The sequence below is a fragment of the Anser brachyrhynchus genome, assembly GCF_964034855.1.
Source record: "Anser brachyrhynchus genome assembly, chromosome: 11".
In the NCBI taxonomy this organism is placed as follows: Eukaryota; Metazoa; Chordata; class Aves; order Anseriformes; family Anatidae; genus Anser; species Anser brachyrhynchus.
Genome location: NC_137706.1, coordinates 20,216,941 through 20,235,204, shown reverse-complemented (window position 1 = coordinate 20,235,204; position 18,264 = coordinate 20,216,941). Strand labels below are relative to the sequence as shown.

The window sequence follows — 18,264 nt, the reverse complement described above, 5'->3', positions numbered from 1 at the left end:
TGTTAAATCAATTTTGTACCATTTGTTAAGGTTACACTTGAATTCTCTCCAGTGTCCCACCTCAGCACGTTCTCAACTATTTGGGTAAACTACATGATTGCTAGGCAATAAAGATAAAGATGCCCAGAAAGGAGGATACACACCAGTTCTTAAGATTTCTAGTGCTGCACAAAACATTTAAAATCTAGAAAATATATTTGAGTTACGCAATTTTGATTATACACATCTTCATACAGTAGAATATGATGTTCTTTGGCATGTAACAATTCTCTAGCTATCATTTGAAAAAGTACGCTAAGGGAGAAAGATATTGCAGGAAAAGGTACTTCAGAGACTATTAAAAGAATATCACCAACACAGCTTGGTCTGTGACATACGGTGACAGAGCACAAAGCTGAGTCTCAGTTTTAGAAAAAACAAATTGATGAAAACTGAAGGCAGGCAGCACTCTGCTCTTGTTCCTTCTACTAGAAGAAAAAGGGAAAGCCAGTAGCATGCTGAAGGTTTACAAGAGATGGACTTTTTTTGCGCACTATTAGCAACAGTCCCTAAGTGTATGTGGGAACATAAGCCACAGTTATTTCAAGTATGTTACCCATATTAAATGACAAAAAAAGAAAAGACTGTCTTTGATGTTGAAAAGCAGGTCCCACGCTGAGCAGAAGCGGCATTATTATGCTTTTTTCCTTTGAGTTTAAGCCCACACAGTTTCGATCCTACAGCAGGATCTCTGCACACTCTGGTTTTATGAAGTAATTGGCTGTATGCTGAACAGGTGAGTACATTAGAATAAGAGATCTGTTATTTCCATTAGCACTGAATTCACATAATGCAAAGATCTCCACTGAAAAGCAAGTTTCAAGGTGCTGCTCGTGAACAGGAACACAGATCTGTGTAAGTAGTCCCAGATTAGCTGCCACGGCCTTGTCCACACCAGCCACTCCCATGCTTTTCCTTGCTGCTAGAGCCAGACTGGGTTCCCAGGAGCAGTCACAACAGAACCCCTAATGAGGCAGCAGTTTGCCTCTGTAAGTGACTGTAGCAAAATGCTGGAGTGGAAAGAACTGGATTTAATAAGAACAAGATATAAATACTGTTTTTCCAGAGATGCATATACACGAAACCTAAACACATTAACCAACTGGATTCTGCAACGTGGATGTGATTGCATCTCTTCTGTAGTGTTATGAAAATATTCCTGTTGCAAGAAAAGCCAAGCAACACGTTCTCCCTCCCCCCACCCCCAATCTGATATATGGCATATGCCTGGAATGCAGGAAGTGAAATAAGAACTATGAACGTAGTAGAGGTAACAGCAACAGTTGGTTTCTTGTTTGATTACTGGAATCGTGATAACTCTACCATAATGTATAGTAAACTCAAAGCTATAAAATCTGTACTTACAGACATGTAGGAGCGCGTGCCAACAAACGAGTTTGCCATAGAATCTATCAGTTGTCCACTGACACCAAAATCACAAAGCTTGATTTCACCTCTAGAGTTTACCAAAATGTTAGATGGTTTAACATCTGGAAAAAAATGAATGGATGATTTATAACTATAATAGATAAAATGGGAAATTTGACAATGAAAGTAACATGAGAGGTGAGAATTATCATGTGTCTCCCTTTGTTCCCCTTCTATCCCATAACTCCTATCCCTTCTCTGGGAATACTCAGAGCAGAGATCTGGTTCCCTACCCAGACCCAATTCATGGGCTCTCTTTAAATATACATAAGTGAAAATAAGCTTTTTAAAATACAAGTGCAAAAAGGCTGTTGGTTTTAAGTTTGGATTTTACCCACCTTCTTGGCTTTCAAGTACTATGTTTGTGCAACTACAGCTTCCTTGCAACAACTAATACTTGGCATATGCTGACATACCAACGTAACTACTCTTTAGTGATGTTCTTTTGCCTAGAAATAATCAAGAAACCCTATAAATTTTTTTAAACAAAATTCATTGAACTTCAGCAGCTACTCAATCATCCCTGACTTAAACTTTGGGTGCATATAAACAAAAAAAATATGGTTTTGCTATAGGATGTTTTAAAACACTTCTGAAACAATAATCTAGCCTATTATTGAAGTGCTACACTTAAAATACTTGGAGATTGTTTACCTGTGACAGAACCCCCTTGTGCTTTGAAATTAATCACTACCTAAATGGAAGCTTAATGAGGGCCACTGGTAACTATGCAACTAATAACAGCTATTTGTGAATGCAAAGGTGCTGAGAACAGTTTAGTATTTCTTTGATAAGTGTAAGAAGTGTGTGTTTTTTCTTTCCCCTAAATGTATCTTGCTGCTTATCTGGTCTTTACCAGTGGTGCATTATCAAGAGAAGTAATCAGCAGCTCACAACTGCAAAGCTACAGGTCAACAATAAAAGAGGGTACTGTACGTTGTTTTTGAAGGAAGCAATCGGCTCATGGTATCACAATTTCACTTTAGTCTCTGCTATTCAAGAGCAGATCCACAAGTCTGGAGCCTATAGACTATTTTCATTTGCTTTTCCACTTTCAGACACTTTCAACATGACTCCTCCTTACATTTGCTTACTTACATTTGCTTTTCCACTTTTCAGACACTTTCAACATGACTCCTCCTCACTAGGAAAAGATCCCCATGCAGGAGGTTATGCCTCGCTGAGCAAGATCCACCAAGATTGGAAATGCAGACAAAATATTTTATCTGTTTAATCCCCCCAGCCCACTTTCAAAGGACAAACCAAAGCTTCAATACATAAATTATTTACTTCTGTAAACTGTGTGTACATTTTCTGGTTCCTGAAATCACCTTTCTAATACAGGAAACAAACTGTCCAGGCACACTGGAAACAAGGGTTTGTGCTGATCTGTGCACACAAGCTCCTCTCGGCTCCGCTGCAGCACAGGGAGCCTACAGCTGGTCCGCTTCACTTGGAGCAAGCACTGGCCCACAGGAAGCCCAGGCAGTGATCTAAAACTACCCCATGGCCTCAACACAAAGGAAATCGTGTCTGCGTACACCTTCCTTCTCCTGAAAAAAAACCAAAAAACACCTACCTGGCAAGAGGAGTTGGGATTTTCTCCATACACAAAAGATGGGCACGTATTCTGTGTGTACTATTTTCAATTCCACATCCCTGGGAAAGTAACTAGCTTATCAACACTGCTCAATACATTTTCCTCCTGTACAAGTAACAAAGGCACTGGGCAGTTTGTGGGGCCGTTTACCAGGCAGGAACCACAATGTTGGACACTGGTTAACGGGGCAGGGAGCTCTCACACAGGCACAGGACTTCAGCAGAGGGACTTTAGAAGCCTTTTGGACCTACAGCTCTACCTTCTGCAAGTTCTACCTTCTTTATGCAAGTTTTGACTATTTGTAGAGATCTCACCACAAGCACACTTCACAATGAAAAGGAAGAATTCACTCTAGGAGCTTGTTCTGTTTAAAATTTCATTAGGGAAAAAAACAAAACCAGTTTTGTTGGTGCAGAGAAGCAGGCAGCACAAATATGAGACTCACAGCTCACAGGAATCTTCACCTAAAGTTCTGTGTAAAAGCAAAATAGAAAAGAGTGTTTGCAAAATACACAGGAAGCACTGCAGAGCCTGGACAAATTCTACAGGCCATGTTTATGTTTGGACTGCACACCTATGTACCTCTACTAGTTCGATTCAGAACACTGATAAGTCTCCACCTACCTCTACAGCTCATGAATATTTCACGTTCATAATTAATGGCAAAATCCCATCAGCATTCCACTGTCAATGAACCAAATGACACCGCAAATTTCACGTTCTAGAAACCACCTGGTCTTTTGAAGACTTAACTTTTACCTTCATTGTTTGTCTAGCTTATAATCACATGCTGCAACTTTCTCACAATAGCACAGCAAATCATGACTGCTCACTGACATTTATGTAAAGTCTGCCTCTCCCCGAGCATTTCAATTCTTCTCTCAAGGCCCCCAGTGTGATCAGAAAGCAGTTAGGAACACTGCTGTCATTCCACTCTAAATGTGCCTTGCTATGCTATTTTAACTCCAGAGTGCCTAAGCTCTTAAGCAGTTTCTCTGGAAACCAAAAAGAAGCCAAAGGAAACAGGAACGCCAAGGCATCCTTCACAATGTACGCTTAACTTGCAAGAAAAGGACAAGTCTCGAAAGGAAGATCAAATGTGCTACAGAAGCAAGGTGTCTAAGTTCTAAAGAAGATGAAAGGACATTGCAAGCATCACTCCAGACTATCCAGAAGCAGAGCTGTGCAACTCTAGGGACACCCTTAGCCAGTCCAGATGCACAGATACATGACACTGAAGGGGGAGCTAGTAAATAAAAAAAGGCTTCTAAGTTTATAGGATGCCAACTACCCTCTGTAAGAAGTATGCCTCCCCTGCCTGAGCCTTGCTCTCTCTCACAGGGAGAAAGCCAGTTCATTCCGAAAAAATGAAGGCTCAGAACATTATCACAGCAACATCAGGCAAGAGTATTTTTCTTTTGTATGTGGAAGTTGGGTAGCTGCACTTGAGAGCGTATTTATCTTGCAGTGCATTATTGGCATCATCCAACCACCCAAATATTTAATAGAAAGCTCATCCCTGTTTGCCACAAGTTCAGCCGTACGAGTGTCCTCTGGATATTCAGACAGACGCAGCCCAGATCTCCAAGACGGAGGAGTGACATCATGGACATTAAAGTCAAAAAAAGATGACTTAGCAAACTACAACTAAGGTCAACATATATCAAACAAACATAACCAGGATTTTCTTAGCATCTTCCCCCCATTACGATTTCTGATTTTAAGTAAATTCTCAGGACTGGATCTTGGGGGAATGACCTAGGAACCAACGCACTGGAAGAGCCCCTTGGCAGCACCCTGCTGTGCTGTACCTCCTGCCCTGAAGCTGCTGGCTGCAACTGGAGCTCAGAAATCTCAGAGCACTTCTGATGCAGGAGGAGATTTTTCCAGAGAAAATTACACCCCTGACTGTGCTCAGGGAGAACTAAACTTACCTTCTGATTAATTTATAGTATTTTTATTCACCCAGAGGAAAAGAAAGCAAAAAAAGGCTGTGTGCATTAAAAACCTACCATAATATACCTTGCAATTAGGGAGAGGACATTTCTTTCCTTGTCATCTGGTGCCTTCTGGTATTAACCAAAGGTAAACAGCAGCACAGAAGCAGCATTTTCTGTATCACTGTTACAAATATATTTAGCTGAACAGGAACTAGCATGAGGATACCTACCAGAGTCATGCTCCTAGCCCCCTTCCTTTTCTGTGCCTGTTTTGTATCCCCCAGCTTATTTCTCAGAAGTTTTGCAATTTCTGTCATGTCTATTCAGAGAACCAAAACAAAGCATGATAGTCCAGATGAGCTAACGGTCTATAAAAAGACTTTTCCATTCCTTCCTTAACAACCCCTAATGACTTCTTCCTTGAGCTGTCTGCAATGACATGTGAATACTTTTCCTCAGAGGTCACAGCTAGTTCAGGACCCATCTGTGCATGTGAGCACTAAGCTGAACCTCACGATGAGCAGCAACCACATCCCGTTGGGTTTTTGCCGTCCTTTCTGATTGTCACTTCTTCTTAATCCAAGCAAATGCATCACTTACCAGTTTTGCCAATTTGTTTTTTATTCCTTTCTTTCAGCTCAACATTATTTGTCAGTCTTGCAGTCCATTAACTCTTTACCCTGAAATACCCTCTGGTGGGTTTTCCCCCTGTGGTGACAATTACAGCCCTTTGTCTTACTGCCTCCCGGTAATGGCAAAATCCCTGTTGCACTAGCCACCCCTTACTGCTGTCAACCACACCAACACACAGAAATCTGACATCATAGACAGAGAAGTCTATACAACACAACAAAAGCAGAGAACATTCGATTTATAAAATATACATTCATGGGCGAGACTAATCAGGAAACCAAAGAACAAGCAGGATGCCTACAAGTTTCGAAGGAGGGATTCTACACACAAACGATTCCCTCCACTCCCCAAAATCTTATTTCATAGTCTTACATACTACCAGAAATAAGTAGCTGTATGCTTATTTGCTGGCTAGCTAACAGCTGTTACCTATGTAGAATAGTTTGTTTTGAAGATAGAAGTTCACATTTTGCATCTTACTGTTAAAGACATTTTGTACTATCACCTACCTCTGCTCTTCCTGGCATGCTCAAGGGCCAGGTCATTACAAACTGCTGCTGATATTGCAGTGCCACACAAAGAAAATAAATTAATGGAATTAATTCCTCCCTGAAAATGAGTTATCCCAAATCTCGCTCTCTTTTCATTTAAGAACAAGATTTTTTTGGCCTTTTTTCGCTACATGTGTTTAGCGAGGATGTCTATTTTCAGGTCTCCCACTCTCACAACAAATACAACAAACCTTACTAAACCAAGCCCACCAGCTGCACGTATTTTTCCCTGGGAACAGGATGAGTTCTAACAAACAGTACATGCCAGATGCTGGTCACACCATGTCAGTGCAGTACTAGATAATCACTGAGGGCCAAATATAGAAGCTAGAGAAAATAAAACAAATCTCCAGCAATTACAACCATGTCACCAAAATAATGCTGACCCAGTTATACCAGAACTGGGCCTTCACTAGTACTATTTATTTCAGCTGGGATTCTAGGAGGCACTCTGGAAAAAAAAACCTATTTTGCCAGAAAAAGCTTCACCTGCACTAGAAGGGTTTTCCCAGGCGAACATACTGATATCCTTAAAGGATAGACTGGGCTTCAGCTTAGCTTCACTAGGTAGCCCCCTTGAACCAGGGCCATATGATACCAAGAATTCTTAAATAAGAAATTAATAAAAAAGCCTAGGTAAAATGGTAATCTAAGATTTTTTTTTAAAAAAGGTCAAGCTTCTAAGATATCAAATAGCAGAGAAGTCACTACATTTACTATGGTATTGGGCTTTGAAGCCAAGTTTAGCATTTAAAGAAGCATTATCTAAGCACATTCTGACAACACTAACCCCTACTGACACTATTTCGGTCTATATATTTCCAATGCCTGCCATTTTTTCACATGCCAGCACCCGTTAATCAGGGGGTACCACACAGCAGCCCAGCCCACACTCAGCTGAGCAGCCAGCCAGCCTCCAGGACTCCGCAGCGCAGGGCAGACCTTGCTCGTAAGCCTGACGTGCAGAAAGCTGAACCAGGGCCCTCCTCAACCACAAAAAGCTGCGACAGCTCAAGCCCATGTGCCAGCCTACACGAGGCTCATCTTACATGTGGAGCCTACAAATAACGCACACAGGGCAGCCTGTCCAGCAGACTGCTAGACAGGATCGACGGTAGGAACCAGAGAGCTTGTACGCAGCAGCTTACGCTGCCAGGCATGGTCAATCCAGGAACGCTGGAAGCAGCACAAAAGAGGAACTTGTTTGTCCACATACTCAAAGAGTAACCTCTAATGCAGCCACTGCTGTGAGGTTTCACTGCACTTAAAATCAGATTGGCTGCGTTCTGGATGTCAGATTTACAGATTGCAGAACTGTTAAGAACTGCTGTCTCAACAGCCAGCTGAACAAGAGCAACCTAAAAAAAACCTCAGGCAACCAACAAACAAACCACTGCTGTATCTGAATTGAAAACTACAAGATGCGACGTTCACTCAGCTAGCGTGCCCTAAAATAAGATGATCTTTCCCAGGAGTCTCCCTTATGCACTGAGCTGAGACAAATAGCTGTGCGATTACCATCAGAAATATCTACAGAGTCCACCTCATCTAGCCCGTTTTTCCAGTAGAGAGCTATATATTTGATTGTTTTTTAAAGAAAAAAGCACTAATGTATAACAAACACAGTCTATACTTCACATGCAAGGTGATCCAGAATAGATCGCATGAACTGGGATTGCTAATTACTCTTTTTGGTCTTGCCAAACTCAGACAGTGTCTGACGAAGACACTTTTATAATCTGAAGACTGGTCTCATATGGTACCAGACCCACTGAACGCATGGCATGGTTTATACACGTAGCACAATTGCTGTTAATGAACGGTGCCATTCAAAGAAAAATATGAAGTGCTCCATCTCCAGTCTTCAATTTAAACTTATGCCAACAATAATGGTTTATAATCCATGCTTAAGATAGCAAAAATTGAAGACCAGTGACAGCCATAGTAAGAGATAAAAGTCTGCCTTGCACTACTCAAGAAAAATCCTCTGAACCAAAATCACACTGAACCACAAAGTACACATCAAGGAAAAAAGTACATATTTTAACTTGAATAAAGAAAAAAAAAAATCAAGAAAACTTGCAATGCAAAATTTTAATCTCACCTCTGTGCATTATTTTATGCTTTTCTCTCAGATACGTGAGTCCTTTGATTACCTAAAGACAAATAAAATAATTTTTCAGTTTATGAAAAGATAATTGCATGTTTTTCCTTGTACAAGAATTCCAACTGAATACAACATAACAGAAGTCCCAAAATGTAAACACTGCAAATGAATATTTTGTTTAAATTTATACCTCCAGCTCACACTAAAAACCAGAATCAACTGGACCCTTACTGGAAGTTTTGCATACGCAGCTTGTTGCACAATAGATATGAGAAGGATAACATCCACTTTTTTTTAAATGAAATGTTGCTTCTGTTCTTATCCACAAGCATCATCTGATACAAAGGCAGAAAATCAAAGCTAATGCAATAGAATGTGTTACTTGTTCCAGCGCCCTGAGCGACCAAATAACGACACGTACAAAGACTGCCTTCTTAAAAGGAAGCAACACACTTTGAAACCCAGTAAAATTTCTCTCCCACATCCTCCAATGCTGGAGCGGTTGCTTCCTGGATCTGGCATTACCGTGCTGAGACACACATCTACCCACCTACAGCCTTTGAGAGCTACGAAGGCACTTACCGCAATGCTAACTTTGCCCAGTATCTGCTCTGGAATTCTTCCAGCCTTTTTCAGTACTTGATCCAAGGAGCCGCCGTCCTAATAATAAATGTTTGAATACTCAAGCTTCAGTCAAATTTCTCTAAAACATGTCAAACAGGATTTCAGTCTAAAGCCTAAATTTGGTGAGAAACGTTGCTTTTCACATGTGATTTGATATTGTTATGGTGCATATCTGAAAAAACAAATCATTCCTCAGCAGGAATTAGTCAGTTTTATGCTTTTTTTTTTTTTAAACAAACATTTGGCCAGTAATAACATCCACTCAAACATTTCTCACAGTGATCTCCCAAACTAGTATTTCCATGGTTTGACTCTTGGTAAGGAAGTGCTGAACACGACGAGCTGTTGACCAAGCATTAGGAGTTTTACTCCTGAAAGTCTGTAACTTTCACTCCAATACATTAACATGCACTTCTTTCTTTTCACACCCATCACATGCTATTCTTTTCCCTCCAAAGATAGAATTAGGAGGGCTGAAGAAACATACATTTTATGGTACTGATCCCAAGGATAAAAATAATTTATGATGCTGGAAAACGCAGAGCTACTTCGCGAATATAATATGTGCTCGCAGCACCCCATGATCATAATTAATCTTGCATTCCTGTCCACCTCATTCCTGGACTCGATCCTACACATAGAAAACTGGCCTCTTAGTTCTGCGTATCTGGAGTGACTGTCAACTTCCAAGGGTAGGGGTTGATTTGACACAGCTCTCAAAGCATCAAAATGCTGTGAAGCCCTCAATTTTTTTTAATTTTTTATTTTTTGTAAGTAATGGTCTTACTAATTTTACTAAGTAAAATAAATTGAATGCATGCCCAGACACCCCCAGCCAAATACACTCCACTGTTGCTAAGGGCTTCTGAGAAGGAAAACCATAAAAAAATTACATACATATTTTAAGTAACTGATGCAATAGTAGGTATGTGCTTAAGTTCTAGATTCTGTAAAATAGACACTATACAAAGAAGCTAGGAAGTTATTTCTCAAATTAAAAAACAGTACCCTGTTGTCCAGATAATCATTTGGTAGCTCCCAGTAACTATGACAAAAATCCAACTTGGAAAAAAGTAATTTCCTTCTGCCTTAATTTATCCTTCGGAAGTTTTCATCATTTTCACTACTTATATATGCAGTGCAAAAACTAGACTACAGAAAGTTTTATTACTTGAGGACTAACATCTAAAATTCTTATGAGAAGTAAAGTATATTAAAGAAAACTTATTTGATCATGCCTTTCGGGAAAAAAATAGATTTGATTAAAAACACACCACCAAAAACATTTTATATATATATACATAAAAATAAATGTCTTTTCTATAAACAGGCTGCATTTCAGGACAGCTATTGCTTCTGAGACACTCGTATATTAGCAAAGATCTCATACAGAAAAAAAGAAACTTTTTTTCCCCTGAGGACTAGCTTCAATCGCGGAAGATGCTGAATACAGTTCACTTGCCTAGATGTGCGGGCTGCAACCTTCGGCACCTTTCAGGAGCAGACTCCAGACTTTTTGCATGTTAAATACTTGCTGCTAAGCAAAGTTATGCATTGATTTTGAATTTATTACCTAAAACTATCACTCAAATCTTTAACTTCCATGCCTTTTTCACCAACAGCTCTTCGTTTGTATTTGTATGTATGTTTTGCTAGAAGTCTATATTTTGTCTGATACTAATTGAAAGAAAGGTACATACAGAAAAGACAATGGAGACTCATCTAATCTCCTATCCAAAAGGAGAACAATAGATTACACCTAAAGATCTACATTACACCAACAACTTAATCACTTAATTAAGATGGTAAATTAAATAATCCACCTTCTATTTCTTATCTCCTTAATCAAGTGTTCTTTTTGTAAAATCCTGTATCCAGTCTGTCTAGATTCAGCACTGAAATAATAGATTCCATATCACCTTCTCTTAAATCGAAGAGCTGCCTACTGTCAGATATATAATTCCCTGTTTAGGAACTTGCAAACCCCAATTGCTTCTGTTTTTTTTTTTCTTCTTCCTTTTATAGATAAATTGAGATTCTTTAGACATCATATTTACACATGTAATTATATATCACTGCCATCTGTCTTTTAGAAATTACAGATGTGCACTTTTGTGGCATTTAACAATGTGTTCCTAAACAATGCCCAGACAGTCATTTTTAACATCTATTTTCGTCTCATTTTTCATGACTGTTTTCAATTTTGACGAACTAACTTCTGTATAATTCCCAATAGTCATTTGTATTTTAGGAGTATGCACACTTTCTATTCAGCTTGCACATGTTTAAAAAATGGATCATGATCACTTGTTTCTAGGCAACCATCAATTTGTTCTAAAAATTTCCATAAGAGAAGACCAGAAGCATTAAAACTTCCCCAAGAAAATAAGGTTTCTCTCCAAAGAAAGTTTTGTCAAGGGAAAAAAATAGTCTTAGATTTATTGTATTGTGTGTTGTTAAAAACTTCCTCTACTAAGCAAGTGACGAAAAAGATTCACTGACCTTTAATTACAGAAAATTTACTTTTAGTGTTTGGCTCCATATGGTAATAGAAAGGCAAACAGATGTCGAGAAGAATGTGTACTTTTCTATTAAAATGAAACACAGTTAAAAATATTTTTGGTATTAAGAAAGTTGTTGAAGTTCCTTCTGGGTTTGTTCGTTGCCTGTGCAGTAATCTTTATGCCTGCAATTCTGTAAAGTTTGAAAGGAGACAAAATATAGATCTGTCTAAATCACAATAAATTACATTCTCATTATCATAGCTACTAAGGGCCACACAGCTGTCATACCAATCAGTCAGTGTGGTCTGATCTCGGTACTGCATAAAAACAAGAACAAACCAGAACAAGTGAATAGCAGGATCAGGTAAATATTTTAAAATAAAGTATCATGGATACAGAAGAAATTGGGAATCTGAAATAGTTTCAGATTTCTTATTCACACAGAGAAATCCACATTGCTAACTTAAGTCCTGCTGACACCCAGGTTTTGCATTAATGATCCGTTAGTAACTTCAAGCTAGGAGATTTGAATGCACTTACCATGTGTTCCATGCAAATGCTGATTTCTCCATCACTGTAAAAAGCTCCGTAAAAGCCCACAATGTATGGCGAGTTGCACTCATGCAGAACTTGCAGCTCACGAATAATCTGGTTTCGAATAGCTGGCTTGATCTCTAGATGAATTAACTGCAAAATAAACCATTCTTATTGTTTTCCTTGGGGCACAGGGCATTGCAGAAGGAACAGGTTGTTCAGAAGTTGGGCAGTCTCCACCTTCAGAGGGTTTCAAACCCCTCTGGATAAGGCCCTGAGCAGCTCTGCTCTTGCAGCTGACTCTGCTTTGAGCAGGTGACTACACAACCTCCTGGAGCCCCTTCCAATCACAACTATTCTATGACTCGACTGTAAAATAATTCCTTTTTATTGTCCTAGTAGCAAAGGGAAGGGCAAAACACTATAATACAGCATGAGGAGGGCAAAACATCAGTACTTTGGAAAGAGGCTAGATTTAGGGGAAAAAGTAAAGTAGAATCTATCCCTAAAATAGACTTGTTTATTATATAAACCAACAGATGTTCTCCATATTACTCAAGTATTCCATCTCCACACCGTTTCTGAGCAAGACAGTCGACAAACCCCTTTAAAAATTTCTCATTAAAAATGGCCAAACTCCTATTTTAGTTAAAGGGTTAATGAGTAACAGCTGTTAATCTATTAAAGCTACTGTCAATGTAAATAACAGACACGAACCTTTTCAGTTTAATGATAGATCAGTAACAAAATCTCATAGCATCACAAAATGTTACAAGGAATGCCAGACAGCGATGCAGCAAGTTCATCAATGGGGTGCTATTTTCATACATAAACTTTTAAGGGGATAGATTTTCTACTAGCTACAGGAGTAATACCAGCATTCCAAGTCTTAAGATATTTTTTCCTTCAAAGGAAAATTCTACCAGAAGAAACCAGAAGCAAAATCTATTACAAAACAGAAAAGAACGTACAATTCCCCAAAGTGAAAGGGAAAAAAATTAATCTTATCAAAATTTCAAGTTCTGATTATGACAGGAAGTCAATACGTGAAAGAAAACCGCAGTTCAACAAACATCTCAGTTGCATCAAATATTAATGAGTTGGGGTAAAAATTCCTGTTAAACTCGCAGTACGTGAAAAATCAAGTACACTGATTTAGTTCAAATAAGCCTCAGCAACTTGTATGTTTCATAATTCTCACTCCCTTGAAAGTTGGCACTTTTCAACACCTTTCCCCAAACTGTTGCTATACTGAGCATGGCTATTAAAGTCAGCGTGTGCATGTTCTCCTCTATTTTGTTGAGGATGACAGTGCACACTTCATCAAAGGCTTTCAGTGATTTCTTCAACTCCTCAGTTTAAAAAAATGGAAATTTTCAGTGCAGTGTAATAATGGCACCTGCAATTTGAATACGCCCTATGTTTTATCCTCTCAAAGAAATTATGTTTCTCATGAACTCAGGTAGCCTGCCAGCTTTCTGATCCACTGCAGCACATTGATCTATGCCTGGACTCTGCCTCATGCAAGGAACTTCACTCCTGGAAGGAACAGGCATGAGGTGCCCAAACGCAAATCGTACTGTAGTATCAGACACATTTCCATAACTGTATTTAATTCCCAGGGATTTTGAGAGATTCTTGTACACAAGATGAGAATTAAAAATTGAAGACAGTTAAGTTAAAAAAACACAGTTCTTATAAGCTAGGTCACAACTGCTATAGGTTGTAAAGCATAAAAGCTGCATCACTGAAATACACTCTCCCCTAAAGGAGGGGCACGTTTTCACACAGGAACCACCTGCATCCCGTGAAGAAACTGGCAACAGGAAATGTCACCATACTCCAACACATTCCCTCGTTCTTAGAGTTCTCATTTTTTCTAGTATCCAGGATCACCTAGAGGCCCTTTTCTGGTTTGCAGCTGAGAAGGAAGATCTTAAAACGGCATATTTTTTCCGATTTCTCTAGACTTACAGCCCAGAACACAAGATACTGTCACTTACCCTAACATACATCTTTCAGTAACTTTTAAGGCCTTCTACTTTATGAGTCTAATACATTTTCTCTGAAAGATACATACACAGCTGAAAAGACTATACTTGTCAAATTGGGGGGAGGGGGGAAAGATGAGAATGGGCAATAATATTTATCCTTTCATTGTTAACACGTGGAACACTTTCTAAAAAAAATGGAAGCGTAGGATAATCAAGCACAGCCTTTCCTACTTTTTGGAAAGTTGGCATTAAGCTGTCTTTTGTGTCAACATCATTTATTTCTCCAAATAATAGTTCAGAGAGCCTCCTCAATAAAGGTTGTCCTCAAGTTCTTGTTTTTGAGGCACTCACCTTTCTTGCCATTATAAGACCAGAAGGCTTGTGAGATACTTTGAATACCACACCGCCATTTCCTGCTCCCAGCTCACTGATCTTCTCAAAGTCATCATCCTTCAGCTCTCCAACTTTTTGTTTCTGGGTAAGGAAAGCTTCGAGGCGCTTTCGTTGCTGTTCATCCAACTCTAGCTCTTCCAGCTTCTTCTGAAGTGCTTCCAAATTTGTCCTGTACAACAGAGAAAGAATAACTCAATTCAGCTGGTTGAGCTTGCTCAGCAGTGTTGCAAGAGGAAGAGCAATAGATGACTGAGGTCAGAGACTAAATGCACGACATTTTGGCACCTATGGAAATTGTCTAGATGAAACAGACCTGTACAGTCATACCCATGAGAGACGTATTATTGGATCTCTGTTTTAAGTAAACAGTATTTTTTTCCAGATAAAACAATGACAAACACAAGCAGATTGATACCGTTTCCCCACCTCTGAGGTTCTGTCCAAGTTCATGCATGTTAAGGTTTGGTATCTACAGGAGTGGGTTTAATGACTCAGCATTCATGTTCAGAGACCTCGTGAATCACAGCACAACTCTCCCAGCTATTTTTAGTTCCACGTTTTCGAGGATCGTGTTGTAATTTCCTACATAGTTTGTATTTCAACCACTGACTTTAACACAATTATATTACTAATAATCCACTTAGATATTAATAAAAAGTTACCAAGGATAAACATGCATAGAATGCTACCAGAAACACGACTCTTTGTTTAAGTGGGATAGGAAACTGACCAAAGTTATAAAAAAAAGTACATCAGAAATCTAGGCTTAATGTCATTGATTACTACCAAAACAAAAGTACAAGGCTCTAAAGAGGAGTTAAAGAACACAGACAGAGGTTTGGTTTTCTGGGATTTTTTTTTGATAGTTTAACTTCAGATCCTGTGAAAACACTTCATCTCAGTAATGTGAAAGCTTAAATGCTCATTTAAAATTTCCTGCTTCCAGCTGCAACAGTAAGTTTCTGCAGGAGCAAATATCTGTTTTGCTTAGCCAAATTTAATGCAACGTTCCCATGGATTACAGTGCTGCTGCGATGAAAAACTTGAGGAGCAGAATCTGCTTCTACAGAGCCTACACCACTTCCAATTAAAAAAATGGATTAAAATTCACCACTAACCAAGAAAATTGTTTCTATTCGTCACTTCATAAACATCCACTTACAACTCACGCTGCACAGAGACGCATCCCCTGGATGCCCAGGCAGGTGCTGGTCGGCTCAGAGGACTCAGGGCTGACTCCAAGGAGCAGTGACTGACAATCCTCAGACCCAACGGGAGGCCAGAAACACAGGATGCAGCCCTCACCTTGTTAACGAGAGAGCCCGCGCTTCCAGCCAGGACAACAATCTTGGTTTGAGTGTATCTAAGGTTTAATTAAGGCAAACAAAGAAATCCCAAATATTCACAACTCTTCTCTGCTACACGATCTCTAAGTTCAAGCAATCCCAAGCTCCTACTACATTTAGCAGTTTAAACGTGTTCGATGGGACGCTTACTGAGGATAGCTTAGGAAGCGATAACACCTAGAAGAGCTTAGAAAGGGAAACAGAACGAGACCTTTGATGGAAAGGTGAGCTGCGTTCAGTTATTTTGACATTTAAACACTCCAGGCCTAAGATTACCGAACAATGATGAGAAAATAATGTCTATTTGCATGTCAAAAAGAACAAAAAAGAACAAGAACAAAGCAAGTTCCACAAAAATATTTGCCCTGGGCAAATGCCATCTGGGAATGCGGCTCAGAAGCAGAAGAGTTTTACACAGTAAAATCCGATGTACACTGTCTAATGTAGTTACACCAAGTCTCTCTAACTTATATAATGTTTTTATAATAAAAATAACTTCATTCTGTACAAATGGAGCAGGATACTGCATTTTCAGGCTATCCTACAAGAAGCAGCACACTCTTATTTCTGTCCTCCTCCAATGTTTTATACCAGCACAGTCGTATCAGTGTATAACCATACAATGAATATCCTGGAGCATCCACAAAGTTTTCCTTTGTAGATAAGCACGACTTATAAGAACATTCAAGTTAATCTGACTTACAGACTGTTGTGAAGATGAACCATAAAGAGACATTTTTGAAATCTACTTTCTAAAACAGAAAACCTAGCACTGGATACAGTTTTCCAGATGTGCCCCATAAAACCAACAAGCCCCAGCCTAAAGCCAAAGCAACGTACGCTTTTACACGGAACTGAAGTTGCTCTTCTTACATTATGACCTCAAGATAAAAATGGGAGTGAAGTTCAGTACCCCTTACTGTCCTCCAATAAACCCCAGCACAATGAACGATGGACTCAAGCTCTGTATTTTGCCCTAGAAGATTACTGTTGTGAGAACACAAAACTGGTGTTTTTCAGGGGACACGCACCGACAAACCCTGCCAGTACTCCCCACATCGCCTCCCCACGAGCCCTGCTCGGCATCTTGCAGGGCAGGGAACGCGCCGGCTGCTTGCTCTTGTAGGCTTTTGACATGCACTTGCAAGATACACATCATTATTTTTCACTGAGCAGTATGTTGTACTTTTTTTTGGAACTACAGGTCATTTTTTTACTCTGTAGAAACCTCTGCAACCAGTAGAAATGGAGAACAGACCTCTGATATTTTTTGGGCCACTTAAAGATACTTTTCCTCCAAATATTTCTTCATATTAGAAGCACAGCAACTTTATAGTGCATGCCTGCTACATAAAATCTTTTACATCGTACCTTTTAGCTGCTTTTACCCTGCACTTACATCATGAGTGACCAGAAAATACAGCCTATGAAAAAAATCAAATTAATAAAGCAGTTTTATTGGATGCGACTTTTGCACAGACATTTTCTTCTCTATCGCTGCTTTAAAGAAGTCAGGACCAAACTGGCAAGAGCTCAGCATCTAACTGACCTTACCAGGGAATTTCAGTTTCCTTTGAACAATCCAGTGTGCCACAGCAGCAAGCGGTCCCCGGCTTCACTTAGAAATTCAGAGAAGGAACACTGAACTTGCTGTCCTTTTAGAGATTACTGAAGAAGATAGGGCTGCTCATTTGGAAAGATAAAGGAACCAGAGGCACAGAGACAGAACACAGCATAGCTTTTCTTGCTCCGTTTTGAAGAAAACAACTATTGAGTTTTTTCTCTGAAGCAGAAGAGGCTTTCTGGGCTTGGAGACAACACAGAAACGCTTGCGCGCATGACCTGGAGCAGACAAACAAGCTAGTGTGATGAAACAAAAACTCAGTCATGCTGAAGCTTTAGTACCAAAGACGACAACTTGCTAAGATAGCATCAGGCTAACACAGATGTGATTAACGCATATCTGTATAAAACTACTTTTTACATCGTTTGTTCCGATCTCAAGCTTTGCACTTCCAGCACAAGTGTTTCCTTGCTTGAAAGCATAAATTATTGTTGGTGTCCTTGTTCAAACAAGCACTAGCCAGAAGACTCCAAAGGCTTTCACAGAAAGGAAAGTATTGGCGTCATGAATTTCAGCACATCAGGTTTCTCCATTTATCTACAATGTGGCTGCGGTAGCAAAATAAAAACAATTAAGGTAAAAGATCTTTGGTCCCACCTGAGGCCAGACCTAATCCTCTAGAGGGGAAAATCCTCAAACTCCCTGCCATCAACACAGAACCAACGAGGACTTCAGACCAAAGTCACCAGAATGTTCTAAGCTCTAACGGCAGAACCTCCACTACTTGCAGGGACGGGCAGGACAGTAACAGCAAATAAGTTCAGATCTCACTTGAATTTCTCAGGACCAATTCTTTAACTATAACATAAATCAATCTGAAAACTTCCTGCAAAAGTAGTTAACCCAAAGACACTGTCAGGTTTGCTGTCCAGAATGTAACTAAATAACATCTGCAGTTAGTTTTAGGATAATTCAATGACAAATAGTAAGATAGAATTTAATTTTTT

General features: G+C 39.5%; 1 protein-coding gene across 3 annotated transcripts in view; it reads right to left on the bottom strand.

The window, feature by feature from the left end:
• Positions 1-18,264, bottom strand: part of MAP2K1 (mitogen-activated protein kinase kinase 1) — a 37,476-nt gene that overhangs the window by 6,835 nt on the left and 12,377 nt on the right. For all 3 annotated transcript variants that reach the window (XM_080551518.1, XM_080551520.1, XM_080551519.1), the window contains exons 2-6: positions 14,306-14,516; positions 11,967-12,113; positions 8,881-8,958; positions 8,296-8,347; positions 1,405-1,529 (exon numbers count right to left, since the gene is read on the bottom strand). In XM_080551518.1, the coding sequence (XP_080407644.1) occupies positions 1,405-1,529; positions 8,296-8,347; positions 8,881-8,958; positions 11,967-12,113; positions 14,306-14,516 (613 nt within the window). The remainder of the gene's footprint in view (positions 1-1,404; positions 1,530-8,295; positions 8,348-8,880; positions 8,959-11,966; positions 12,114-14,305; positions 14,517-18,264) is intronic.